Raw genomic sequence first — 14,419 nt, forward strand, 5'->3', positions numbered from 1 at the left:
TGTTTAGGGAAATGTTTTCCGAGGCTTAGTCCTGTGAGTTCGCAGTAGTCTCTGCAACCGTGGTAACAGGGGGTCCAGCTCCCTCTCAGGGTAGCAGAACTTGAATTGTGAGGGCCTGCAGAATGCAAGAGTTATTGTGCCATGGAGAGGGGCCGGCAGGGTTGGGCATAAGTACTATCGGCGATGCGGTATATGGCCGGCTTTGTGTGTCCACTTGACACAGCTACACTCATCAGAGAGAGCCTTATTTGAGAAAATGTCTCCATGAGATGCAGCTGTAATGCATTTCTCAATTAGTGATCAACGTGGAAGGTCATAGCTCATTGTGGGTGGAGCCAGGTGGTCCTGGGTTCTATAGGAAAGGCTGAGCAAGCCATGGAGCAAGGCAGTAAATAGCACACCTCCATGGCCTCTGCATCTGCTCCTGCCTTCAGGTTCCTGCCCTGCTGGAGTTCCTGTCCAGGCTTCCTCCACAGATGAACTATGATCTGGAAGTGTAAGCCAAATTAACCCTTTCCTCCCCAGATGGACTGTGATCTGAAAGTGTAGGCTAAATTAACCCTTTCCTCCCCAGATGGACTGTGATCTGGAAGTGTAAGCCAAATTAACCCTTTCCTCTCCAGATGGACTGTGATCTGGAAGTGTAGGCTAAGTTAACCCTTTCCTCCCCAGATAGACTGTGATCTGGAAGCGTAGGCTAAGTTAACCCTTTCCTCCCCAGATGGACTGTGATCTGGAAGCGTAGGCTAAGTTAACCCTTTCCTCCCCAGATGGACTGTGATCTGGAAGTGTAGGCTAAGTTAACCCTTTCCTCCCCAGATGGACTGTGATCTGGAAGTGTAGGCTAAGTTAACCCTTTCCTCCCCAGATGGACTGTGATCTGGAAGTGTAGGCTAAGTTAACCCTTTCCTCCCCAGATGGACTGTGATCTGGAAGTGTAGGCTAAGTTAACCCTTTCCTCCCCACATAGACTGTGATCTGGAAGTGTAGGCTAAGTTAACCCTTTCATCCCCAACCTGGCTTTTGGTCATAGTGCTTTGCTTCAGCAGTCGAAACCCTAAGACATGGGGACAGCCAGAAACTCTTCAAGATGCACACAACGACTGCCACACAGATGTGGCCTCTGTTAGCACCAGCTTGGGGGTGGGAAAAGGCACAACCTTTTTCACGATCTCTAAAGACTCATCTCCTCCTCCCACCCGCACACCCCAGTAGCCCCTGGGACACACCACAAACCCAATAATGTTTCAGTCCACAGCCACATCAGTGTTTATTCAGAGTATGGGTCCCAGACTGTGACACGTATTTGCCTTTGCTCATGAGGTCGACCAAGCAGAGTCCCCTCTCCACCCCTGCAGTTAACCCCTGTCCCCACCCCTTCCAGCATCCAGGAGTCTCGTTTGCTTTCCAGGACCAGCTGTTCAACCAGGAGGCATCACCCCTCTCCTGCCACAGGGCAGACGCCTCCACCGATGAAAGTACCACTCCCACCGCAGTCAGGACATGGAGTTCAGCGAGAGAGGGTTCTCACCTTGGAATAGGCCCAGCAGCCCACTGTCTGGGACTGGGTCCTTAATGATCTTCTGAATCTGTGGACAGAGGTCAAGAAGTTGAGATGTCCGATCTCTCTGGACCCCAGCCAATCACTTTCCAAAACACTTTTCCTGGAGGCTGGAGAGACGGCTCCGCAACCAAAAGCATTTTCTGTTCTTGCAGAGGATCTAGGGTCAGTTTCTACCTCCCACATGGCCACATACGCACTACCTCCAGTTCCACAGGATCCACTGCCCTGTGCTGGGCTCTCTGAGCACTGCACACATGGTTTGCAAGACATATATAGAGGCAAAGCATCCACATACATAAAGTAAAATAAACATTTTTTAAAAAAGTATTCTGGGGCTGCCCATGGATGTGCACACCTGTAACGGAGGACTCAGGAGGCAGAGCGAGCAGGTCTCTGATTCTGTAGCAAGCCTGGTCTACAATTAGAGGTTCAGACCAGCCATGGTTATATAGTAAGCACCTGTCCTAAAAGTGGGGAATCGTCTGGGAACGGGCTGAGTATAAAACACGTAAGTTCTGATGCAGAACCCACATAAACACTGGCTGGGCAGGGCCCTCGGCAATTCCAGCCTAAATCCCAGCACAAGCCGACCAGCGAGAAGCTGCCCTCGTCCGCAAGCCACGGGTGTGACCGACGTTGCTGATTTGTATAAGGTGGAAGAGTGATTAAGGAAGGTTGTGGACATGAACCTCATGCCTCTGAGAGCACTCACAGCCACATATTCTCACCACATACACACAAATGTTCACATACACCCACTCTGCACACAGGCACACAAAAATGGTGTGCACACAAAAAGAGAAGCAAAGAAAAATGACATTGCTTTTAATCTACTTCTCCAAGCACCTGCCTGGTTGAGCTAATCGCCCACCATCTTGTTCTGCTCTGTTGCCTTGGACTATAGTGGTGGACGACTCTCTCTTGGGGTCTCCTCTATTCACTAGTCTCATCTTTCCCATCATTCCTTTAGGCCCTCAGCTCCTGCACAGGCCCAAACTGTGCCCATAAACCCTCCACCCATTTACACGACTGTCTCTTTAACACTAGCGTCGTTGATTAATCTCTAGAAAACCAAACTGTGTGTGTGCGCGCTGTCTCTGTTCAGGATGCCTGTGGGCCTCCCGGCTGGCCTCACTGCTCTGGTCTTCAATGCCTAACATAACACTACTGTTTCAGCCCGCCCTGTCCCTGGATGTTTTTCAGAAGCCTAAAGAAATGATATTCCTCAGTAAGGCATAATGGTGCATATCTGTAATCCCAGTTCTCAGGAGACTGAAGCAGGAGGATTGCCATGAGTTTGAGGACAGTCTGAGCTACAGAGTAAGACCATCTCAAAGAGGGGGCAGGTGGAGCAGAACAGAACAGAAAAACAGAAAAAGCCACGGCCATCGACATGGCTCAGAGAACACAGGCACTTGTCCTCAAGCCTGACCTGTGTTCTGCCCTGGGAACCCACGTGGGTGAAGGAAAGAACTAACTCCTTCAAGTGAGCACATGCACATCACACACACAATACACACATACACACACACACATATACACACATACATACACACAGATACATACACATACATATACCCACATACACACACATATATACACACATATAGATACACACACACATACACACATAAACACACACATATACACATACATACATACACATACATAACACACATACATACACATACACAGACACATACATAACACACACATACATACATACACACACATGCTACAATGTGAATAAAATCAATTAAGAAACCATGCTGGGTGGTACTTGGGAGGCAGAGGTGGGCTGGTCTCTAAGCTGTCGACCAGCTCGATTTACAGATCAAGTTCTAGGACAAACCTGGAATGAAGAAGAAACCCTGCCCCCCCAAAACAAAACAAAAAAAAAAAAAAAAAAAAAAAAACGAGAGAAAGCCAGCTGGGTGTCGAGGTATGTACTGTAACCTCCTGGGAGGCAGAGACATGAAGAGCAGTTTAACCTCACCCTGACCACACAGGGTCCAAGGCTAGCCTGGGGCACAGGAGACCCTATATCAAAAGAAGGGGAATGTCTTCTATTCACAGAAGCCCAAAGGGCCCAGTACCTCCTTGAACTGGGGGTGGGCAGCGTCCCTCACAAGCTGCAGAATGAGCGATTCGCTGGTGGAGAGGAAAGCTCCACTCTGCCTCATGCGGGCCAGTGCCACCAGCCGGTCCACCTGGCTGCAGGGAAGGGAGAGGGCAGGGTGTATGCTGTGGTGTGCCTGACACACATGGCCGTCCCCACAGAGACCCTCTCACCTTCGAGAGGAGCAGGCATCCAGCACTACATGGACCTGCAGTCCCCGGTCCAGGAGGTCCAGAGCTGTGTTCTAAGGGCAGAAAGGTCAGGGCTCCTAGTGAGGAACTGGGGAGCCCAAGGGCAGGATGGAGGGCCAGGAGGTGAGGATGGGGAACCCAGGGGTCACGTCACACAGGATCTCACCAAGATGCAGGCGTGGGTCTCTATGCCACAGAGCAGCACAGACCGCAGCTGGGACCGGCCGTGCAGCTGCTGCTGTAAGTTGGGCACCATGCTGAAGCAAGTCTTACTCACTGGCTCAATGCCCTGAGCACCCAGCTCAGGGACTGTGGGGCCCAGGCCTTGTGGGTACTGCTCTGTCAGCAAGACGGGAACATCTAATATCCGGGCCACCTGCAAGGGAGGGAAAACACTGTGCTGGGACCCAGGGATGAGGGCTGGGGACTGGACTCCTGGGCTGAGGGAAGCGGGCTTGGACCTGAAACCCTGGGTCCTGGAAAGAGGGTGCTACATACCTTAAGCATTCGAGCAGCCACTGACACAATCTGTGGGAAGTACACTACGCTAGGACGAAACTTCTCCTGCATGTCACATAGGAACAGGATGGAGGACTCTGGGAGGATCCGGCCCAGGCTAGCTCTGGCTGCTGCCATTATCTGGGGGTGCACAGAGGGAGTAGGTAGGGTCAGGTGAGGACCATAGGTATTCAGTGAGGTCCTTAGTAAATGTGTGGTTTTGACACAGCACGACCATGTCAGAGCCAAACCCTGAAAACCATGGGGAATGGGCAAAGCCTCTGTCGGATCTGAGCATGAGTACTGGCAATGTGTACGGCAAACGCCCACCTTAGCTTTCTCCCCACCCGGACATTTACGGCCGACTGCCCCTTACAGAGACCGCTCCTAAGATCAGCTACGCCTGCCCTTGTTTATCTGTAAGTGGTAAATCTGCCTCCCTGTTCAACTGTGTGCTGGTGTGAGTGGGTGTGGCCCCCACTGATTCAAGCGTTTGAATGCTTGGCCCATAGGGAGTGACACAATTTGGAGATATGGCCTTGTTGGAGTAGGTGTGGCTTCGTTGGAGGAAGCAAGTCACTATGGGGGCAGCTTTGGGGGGATGAGGGTTAAGGGACTCATGCCGGGTTCACACCCTCGGTTCAGTGGTCCAGGCACCCGGCACTCCTGCTCCATCGTCAGGACTGTCACCTGCGCTTCGTGGCCTGGAATGCCTTCCCTTCTCTCTCCCTTCTTACTGCTTCCCTGTTCACAAGCAGGGCTACTTTCTTAAGGAAGCCTGTCCTGAGCATGTCTGCCTTGGCCCCAGTGACACCCTCTAGACACATCCCTCACCCCCACCCCCCCCAGCTTTCTCCTTTTTGTATAAATATTGTACAATGTCAACAAGTAGTTGATTCTCTTTCTATTTGTCACTAGTGAAGCTCACTCAGGCCTCTAACCCTGGGGAAACTGAGGCATGAGCTGTAAGGGGACCTGTCTAGGGGCATAGAGATCTGGGACATCCTTGAGATAAAAAGGGTCACAGGGTCTTGCTATTTATTTAGCCCATGGTGACCTTAAACTTAAACTGATGTCCTTCTGGATCAGCCCCCCCAGCCCCCCCAGTGCTGGGCTAATCATAATGTGCTGCCACACCAGACTTTGAGATCCTTACAGCCTGGCGTTTTCAGAAAGGCCAATAGTTCTTTTCCAGCCTTGGTTTGCCCACGTGTGGTGGTTTGACTACGTTTGGCCCAGGGAGCAGAGGATTAGGAGGCATAGCCTTGAGGAGTGGGTGTGGCCTTGTGGGAGGAAGTGTGTCACTGTGGGCGTGGCTTTAAGCCCTTCCTCCTAGCTGCCTGGAAGTCAGTCTTCTCCAGACCTTCCTGTCAAGCTGTAGAACTCTCAGCTGCTCCTGCTCCATGTCTGCCCGGAGCCTCCCGTTTTTCCCGCCTTGATGGTAATGGATCATCTGAGCCTGTGAGCCACCCCTGATTAAATGTTGTCCTTATAAGAGTTGCCTTGGTCATGGTGTCTTTTCACAGCAATGGAAACCCTAACTAAAACACCATATAGAAAACACTGTTGCAGCACTGCATTCTGGGACTTGGGAAGATACTCACACACAGCATATTACCCAGCTATAGAAACTAATGAAAACCTAATAGGCATTACAACTCTGGTGAACCTCCAAAGTAATATATTAAAACAAGGTCCATATCAAAGGCCATGGGGTGTGTGAGTCTCATGGAAGGCCCGGAATGGCCCGCGACTCAGCACCCAGGAGGCTGGGCAAGGGCATCACTGTGTGTTCACAGACAGCCTGTGGCTAAAAAGAGAGTTCCTGGTCAGCCAGAAATATGGAGTAAGACCTTGTGAAGGAGCTGGGGATGGCTCGGCAGTTCCGAGCACGGGCTGCTCTTGCAGAGGAGCTGGATCGGATTCCCAGCACCCTCTGGCAGCTCACAACCACCTGTAACTTTAGTTCCAGGGCACTCAGTGACCTCTTCTGGCCTCTGCAAACACCAGGCAACGATGTGGTGCACTGATACACCTGAGGGTAAAATACCCATACACATAAAATAATCATTAAATTTTTTTAAAAAGATGTTGAAAATAGGAAATCAATAAAAAAATTTAAAAATAAAATTTAAATTTAAAAGCGCAGGAGGCACATTCATGTGTGTAACATCACCGTTAACCTTGGAACTGACTGTTTTCATCATGGCTAGTAGAAACCCTGCATCCCCACACCCACCCCCGACCCATCAATATGTCTATCACTTTCTCCCGGGCCTAGTGCTGTACTAAGCACACACAGACACACCCTGACGGCCACTGGCTTCTGGCATGAGTGCTGGGGATTCGAACTCTGGTCCTCACACTTGTGTGCAGACACGTTACCGCTGAGCGATGTATGCTATCTGTGAAGGCGGCAGCTTAGTAAGGTGGACGGCAATTTAAAGGTGTGCACCAGCATTGCCTGGCTTTGTGGAACTGTTGTTGGTTTGTTTTTGTTTGTTTTGGGGGGCAGGGGTTTCTCTGTGTAGCCCTGGCAGTCCTGGAACTCACTCTGTAGACCAGGCCGGCCTTGACCTCAGAGATTTCTCCTACCTCTGCCTCCTGAGTGCTGGAACTAAAGGTGTGCGCCACCTGGCACTGTTTATTTATTTTAATGACAAAGTCTAGGTGCGACTGGCTGCCCTCCAGTGCTTGGCTCAGTCTCCTGACAAACTCTCCTTCCTCCTGAGACTACAACCATGTACTGCCATGCCCTGCACCTTTACTCTAATTTTGTAGCAGTGTTTGTTTCTTTTCTTTTTAAATTCAGGCCAGCATTGCTCTACTAGAACCACCAAAATACCAGTGGAGACATCCTACTGGCCTGGAGGACCCGCAGGCCCACCAGAACCACAAGCCACTCTGTACTGAAGATCAGAAAGGAAACAGCAGCCAAGGAGGAAAACGTCCATCCAGCCAAGATAAACTCAGACACTGGCACCTAAACCTATAATCACCCCAAACCCAAATGCCTAGAAGCCAGCATAAGAACACAATCCACAGGAGCCCAGGCAATAGGGCACCATCAGAGCCCAGGTGTTCTTCTGCAGTCATCCCAGGCTATCCCAACACAGCCAAAGCACAGAAGAGGACCTTAAATACAATCTTAAAGAAAAAAAAAAAAACAGAATAAATCCCTTAAAAAAACGTAGGAAAACCCAAACAAACAAGAGAAGGAAATAAAACTTTTCAAGACCTGAAAACAGAAAGAGAAGCAATAAAGAAACACAGACTGTGGGAATCCTGGAGACGGAAACTCTAGGTAAGTGAACAGGAACTACAGCATCAGCAGCAGAACACAAGAGACACAAGAGACAGAAGAGACACAAGAGAGACCTCAGACATAGAAGATACCATAGAAGAAACTGACACATCACTCAAAGAAATGTTAAAAAAAAAAAATCCCTGACACAAAACATCCAGGAAATCTGAAACATTATGGAAAGATCAAACCTAAGAATAATAAGAACAAAAAATAGTTTCAACAAAACCATAGGAAAAAAAATTTCCAGCCTAAAGAAAAAGATGTCCATAAAAGCACAAGAAGCTTACAGAAGACTAAATAGATTGGACCAGAAAAGTAAGCCCCCATCATATAATAATCAAAACACTGCACTCCAACCCAAGAAAGTTAATGACACCCAAGAAACAAAGGAAATAATTTCTCAGCAACAAAGAAAATAATTTCTCAGCAGTAAAACCAAAGAAGGGAAGCACATAACTCAATCAAACACACACACAAACACACACACAAACACTCACACACACACACATATCCCACCACCACCACCGCCACCACCAACAACAACAACAACATCACCAACAACAAAACCACTATCACCACCAACACCACCACCATCACCACCACCACCACCACCACCACCAACAACAACAACAACACCACCACCACCACCACCACCAACACCACCACCACCACCACCACCACCACCATCACCACCACCAACAACAACAACAACACCAACACCACCACCACCACCACCAACAACAACAACACCACCACCACCACCACCACCAACAACAACAACAACAACAACACCACCACCACCACCAACAACAACAACAACAACAACACCACCACCACCACCACCACCACTACCATCACCACCACCACCACCATCAGCACCAACATCACCACCATCACCACCACCACCACCATCACCACCACCACCACCATCAGCACCAACACCAATAATAAAACAACAAGAATTAACAACCACTAGTCATTAATATCTCACAATATCAATGGACTCATTCCCCAGTAAAAAGACACAGGCCAACAGAACAGATGAAAACACAGGACCCGTCCTTCTGCTGAACACAGGAAACACACCACAGTGACAAAAACAGTCATTATCTCAGCACCAAGGGAGACAGGAAGCAGGCTGGTGGAATGATTCTAATAACTAACAAAATCGATTACAATCCAAAATTAATCAAAAGAAATGGGGAAGGACATTTCATACGCATCAAAGGAAAAATCCACCGAGATGATATCTCTCTTCTGGACATCTATGACCCAAACACAAGGGCACCTACATTTGTAAAAGAAACATTACTGAAGCTTAAATCACACATTGAACCACACACATTAATAGTGCAAGACCTCAATTCATGATAGAAGTCTTGGAGAGGGCTGGGGAGATGGCTCAGAAGTTACGAGCACTGACTGCTCTTCCAGAGGTCCTGAGTTCAAATCCCAGCAACCACATGGTGACTCACAACCATCTGTAATGGGATCCAACGCCCTCTTCTGGTGTGTCTGAAGACAGAAACAGTGTACTCATATATAATAAATAAATCTTTTTTAAAGTCTTGGAGAGATTAGGATACAAGCCACATATATAAACATAATAATGGTAGTTTATGGCAAGTTTATAGCCAACGTTAAATTAGGTTGAGAAAACCACAAATCTACTCCACTAAAATCAGGAATAAGACGAGGCTGTCCACTCTTGACATATCTACTCAGTACAGTACTTGAAGTTCTAGCCAGAGCAATAGACAACTAAAGGGAATCAAAGAGATACAGATTGGAAAAGAAGAATTCAAGGTATCACTATCTGCAGATGATATGATAGTATACATAAGTGACCCCAAAAATTCTATCTGGGAACTCCTACAGCTGATACACCTTCAGCAAAGTGGCTGAATACAAGCTTAACTTAAAAAAAAAAAAAAAAAGACAAAAACAAAAAAAAAAAAAAAAAAAAAACCACAATCAGTAGCCTTCCTTTATTCAAATGATAATCAGGCTGAGAAAGAATACAGGAAAACAACACTCTTCACAATAGTCACAAAGAATATAAAATATTTTGATGTACCTCTAACAAAGCAAGTGAAGGATCTATAGGACAAGAACTTCAAGTCTTTGAAGACAGAAATCAAAGAAGATCTAAGAAGATGGAAAGATCTCCCACGCTCATGGATTGGCAGGATTAATAGAGTAAAAATGGCCCGTCCTACCAAAAGCAATGTCAGATTCAGTGCAATCCACACCAAAATTACAACTCAGTTCTTTACAGACGTTGAAAGGGTAATTCCTAACTTCATATGGAAAAACAAAAAACCCAGGACAGCCAAAACAATCCTGAACAATAAAAGAACTTCTGGAGGAATCACCATCCCTGACCTTAAGCTGTACAACAGTGATAAAAACTGTACAGTGTTATAAAACAGACAAATCATCAATGGAATGGAATGGAAGACCCACCTATGGAAACTTGATTTTTGACAAAGAAGTCAAAACCATACATTGGACAAAGAACGCATTTCCAACAAATGGTCTAACTGAATGTTTCCGTGTTGAAGAATAAAATAGATCCATATCTATCATCCTGAGCAAAACACAAGTCCTAGTGGATCAAAGTCCTCAACATAAAACCAGATACAGTAAATCACAGAGGAGAAAGTGGGAAATAGCGTTGAACACATTGGCACTGGAGACAACTTCCTGAACAGAACACCAACGGCTCAGGCACTAAGATCAACAATGGATAAATAGGACCACATGCAAAATTTCTATAAAGCAATAGGCAGCAGACTGGGAAAAGATCTTCACCAACTCCACATGTGACAGAGGCTAATATTCAAATATACAAAGAACTCAATGAATTAGACACCAGCCAAATAACCCAATTAAAAAAGGGACACAGATCTAAACAAAGAATTCTCAGCAGAGGAATCTCAAATGGTGAGAAGCACTTAAAGAAATGCTCGATGTTCTTAGTCATCAGGGAAATACAAATCAAAACAACCGGAGATTACATTTTACACCCCTTAGAGTAACTATGATCAAAACCTCAAGAGACAGCATATACTAGTGAGGATGTGCAAGGGAAACACTCCTTCATTGCAGGTGGAAGTGCAAATTTGTACACTTTATATATCAATATGGTGGTTCCTTGAAAAATTTATAATCAATCTGTGATGGTTTGTATATGCTTGGCCCAGGGAGTGGCACTATTAGGAGGTGTGGCCTTGTTGGAGTGGGTGTGTCACTGTGGGTGTGGGCTTTAATACCCTAGTCCTAGCTGCCTGGAAGTGAGAATTTTATTAGCAGCCTTCAGATGAAGATGTAGAGCTCTGAGCTCCTCCTGCACCATGCCTGCCCGGACACTGCCATGCTCCTGCCTTGATGACAATGGACTGAACCTCTGAACCTCTGAACCTCTGAAGCCAGCCCCAACTAGATGCTGTTTTTCTAAGAGTTGCCTTGATCATAGTGTCTGTTCACAGCAGTAAAACCCAAACTAAGACACAATCGACCTCAAGACCCAGCTACACCATTCCTGGGCATATACCCTAGTGATGATATAGCCTGGTCATAGATGGATCTAGAACATATGGATGGGAACTAGGAAAAAAAATCATCCTTAGCAAAGTAACCCAGATCCAGAAAGACAAACGTAGTGTGTACTCACTTATACATGGACATTAGTAAAGGACAGCCATGCTACAATCCAGGCCAGAGAAGTTAAGTAACAAGAAAGACAAAATAGACTAGATATCAAGGGGGACGCTGAGGGGGGGGGACAGGAACAGTGAACAGGTGAGGGTAGCAGCAGGGAGAGTTATTGGGAGAGACATCTGGAAGTGAAGGACATCTCAGGAACAAGCTAGAAACCTAGGGAAATGGAAACTCCAGGCAATCTAGGAGGTTGATCCTAGCTAAGACTCCTAGCAAGGGGGATATGAAACCTGAGCCAGCCACCTCCTGTGATCGGGCAGGACTTCCAGTGGAGGGGATGGATACCACAGAACCTTTGACCTACAATTTGTCCTGTCCACAAGGTATGTTGGGGGTAAAGGTGTCCTAGAAATGGTGGGAGTAGCCAACCAACGACTGGCCTAGCTTGAGACCCAAGCCACTAGAGAGAGCCCACCCCACTACCTAGAGGGCCACAACTGGGAAGCTGGCAATAGATAAATATTTAAATTTTAAAAAGTCAAAAAAGGACTCCTAATGATATTCTGCTACACTCAGAGATTGGTGCTTGGCCCAACTGTCATCAGAGACACTTGATCCAGCACTGACGGAGACAGATGCTGAGACCACAGCCACACACCAGGCAGAATTCAGGGAGTCCTGCAGAAGAGAGGAGGAAGGATTGCAGGAGCCAGGGGTCAAGGACACCATAGGACAGCTCAGAGAATCACCTAACCTGGGTCCAGAGGAGCTCACACAGACTGAATCAGCAACCAGGGAGCGAGCCAGGTCCTCTGCGGACGGTTACAGTTGTGTGGCTGGGTCTTCTTGTGGGACTCCTAACCGTGGGAGCAGGGGCTGCCTCCGACTCTTACCCGAGACTGAAAATGACCAGTCTGAGAGAGAAAGAGTCGAGGTGGGGCGGGCGTGTAAGAAGTGAAGGGGGTGGGTCTGGACTGGAGAGATTTAGGGACTTCGTAGGGATTCTGAAAGGAGCCCTCAGTAAAGGAAACCTGAGCTGAGGTAAGTGACCTCCTGTGTACAGATTGGGGATGAGAACGCTTAATTGGCAAGTGTTAACTGCACGCCACCACAGGGACTCAGGTTTCCAAACTGTGTGACCCTGAGTGAGTTTCACTCCCTCTCTGGGACGCTTTTCTTCCAGGAAGAAATGAGTATATAAGTCCTCCACTGCCGGGGCTGATACCAAACTTAACTCTGGGGAAGCCTCAAGTCCCTCATGGTCCATCCTGAGACCAACCGGAGCCCCACCTCAGCCGGACACCCCCAAGGCTTCTGTTTTCCCCGTCTGCAAGGAGGGGCAGTTGGACTTACTCGGCGATACTAGGTTCGAGTCCAGGCAGCCCCTCCACTAGGTCCCTTCAGCGCACTTTCCCTACCGGACTGTCAGTGGTTCCGGGTTCACCGGTTTGCCCTGTTTGGACACGAGGTCTGCGCCCCTTACGTGTCCGCCCCTCCCTCCGAGCAGGCCAATCGCCCGCGCCTCGGCTGCGCCTGCAAGGGGCGGGGCGGCTAAGGCGGGTCAGCCACGAGAATCTGATTGGTCCGCAGAAGCCGGGGGTGGACAGATAGCGAGTAGGACCAATAGAGAGCCGATGAGGGCGTGAGTGGCGGCTTCTGCAGAGTGTTGGGGAGGTTGCCAGGCTGCATCTTGCCTTATCGCCGCAGCATCCCCGCCCCGCTAGTGGAAGATGGAGGGTTACAACCTGGCTCTCCTATCTAAGCTAAAGGTGGTAGCCGCATGTAACGCCAGTTCATGATCATCCTGGGCTACACCGTGAGAGCCTGCCCCCCAACAACAAACAAACAAACAAACAAACAAAAATTAACAACAGCAACAACAACAAAACTGGCTTGCAGGGTCCAGCGAAGTCTGAACCTGATTTCTGTAGTTTGCTTTCTAGAACCCTTATTTTGGAAACAGAGAACTGAGTCCTGAAACTTGTCTTCTGACTTCTGCAGGCCTGATATGGCACATGCACACACACACACGCACACACACACACACACACACACACACACACACCATAGAATAAATAGATGGAAAAATTAATTAAACATGACTCATGGAAACCCAAACAGACCTCTTGTCCCCTGCTCACGCCACTACATGAACCTCAGGATCCCGTGGATGGCCCTCCACACAGAGGCCAGGCTTCCTGTTTCTAGAAGTCATTCCGGCCTCAATTTCACCCCTCTAGAGGAAGCTATGGAGTAGGGTGTGAGCCCAGAGGTCGACTGACCCATGCTTGGAGGTGCTGGCACCCCTCTCAGAGACAGGATTCCCCTCCTTCCAGCCAATGCAACCCCTTCCAAGTCTCCATTTAAAAGCCTTCAACATTAATCACTGTGGTTGACTCTTCCTAGCTATGTATTTATTGTATACCTACTGTATACCAGACCTCAGAACCCAACCCTGAGCAAAGCCGATGAAAGTTCCAGAGGCTGTCTCTAGGACAGAGGTTCTCAACCGGTGGGTTGCAAACCCTTTTGGGGAGGAGGGGAGTCAGTGACACTTTTACTGGGGTCATGTGTAAGATATCCTGAATACTGGATATTTACATTACAATTCGTAACAGTAGAAAATTACAATTTTGAAGTAGCATTGAAAATAATTTTATGGTTGTGGGTCACCACGACATGAAGAAAAGTATTTAGTAGCAACATTAAGAAGATTGAGACCCTCGGGTCTATAGGCTAGCAGGAGATAAAGGTGCCCAAATAGCTGCGCACGGCAGTGCACACTTTTTAGTAGTTTTAAAATCACCTTCTTTATTCACTTTCCACCCCAATATCAGCCCCTCTCCCAAATCCTCCCCAATCCACCTGCCCCTTCTCTTTCTGAAGGGGAACCCCCCTCTGGGTGTCATCTACCCACTAGCTCCCCCTCCCTATCAATTCACTGAGGGCCTAGGCACATCCTCTCCCACCGAGGCCAGCCGTTTAGGGGCACAGGACCCACTTGCAGGCAGGCAGCAGGCTCAGAGACACCCCACTCCAGTTGCTCAGGACCCTCATGAAGGCCAAGCTTCTCACCT

General features: G+C 48.1%; 1 protein-coding gene across 2 annotated transcripts; it reads right to left on the reverse strand.

Moving 5' to 3' along the window:
- Positions 1-1,379: 1,379 nt before the first annotated feature.
- Positions 1,380-12,821, reverse strand: LOC308440060 (isochorismatase domain-containing protein 2A). 2 transcript variants are annotated; one of them, XM_080941996.1, is made up of 6 exons: positions 12,696-12,821; positions 4,373-4,513; positions 4,152-4,250; positions 3,857-3,927; positions 3,661-3,778; positions 1,380-1,589 (listed from the first exon to the last, which is right to left on the reverse strand). In XM_080941996.1, exons 2-6 carry the CDS (start codon positions 4,508-4,510, stop codon positions 1,497-1,499), a joined length of 519 nt encoding a protein of 172 aa, XP_080798122.1. In that variant the 5' UTR covers positions 4,511-4,513; positions 12,696-12,821; the 3' UTR covers positions 1,380-1,496. The 2 variants fall into 2 exon arrangements, with proteins under 2 accessions (XP_080798122.1, XP_080798121.1); XM_080941995.1 differs by having other exon boundaries at positions 4,041-4,250.
- Positions 12,822-14,419: the final 1,598 nt, after the last annotated feature.

This window comes from Micromys minutus (assembly GCF_963924665.1).
Source record: "Micromys minutus genome assembly, chromosome: 30".
Lineage (NCBI taxonomy): Eukaryota > Metazoa > Chordata > Mammalia > Rodentia > Muridae > Micromys > Micromys minutus.

What these genes read in the sequence shown, in the direction of transcription:
- LOC308440060 (XM_080941995.1), bottom strand. Translation starts at nt 4,510, where the DNA reads ATGGCAGCAGCCAGAGCTAGCCTGGGCCGGATCCTCCCAGAGTCCTCC. An exon ending in TGGCTGCTCGAATGCTTAAG is followed by an intron (nt 4,251 to 4,372) that starts GTATGTAGCACC and finishes CCTCCCTTGCAG; the next exon opens with GTGGCCCGGATATTAGATGT. An exon ending in GATGCCTGCTCCTCTCGAAG is followed by an intron (nt 3,779 to 3,856) that starts GTGAGAGGGTCT and finishes CCTTCCCTGCAG; the next exon opens with CCAGGTGGACCGGCTGGTGG.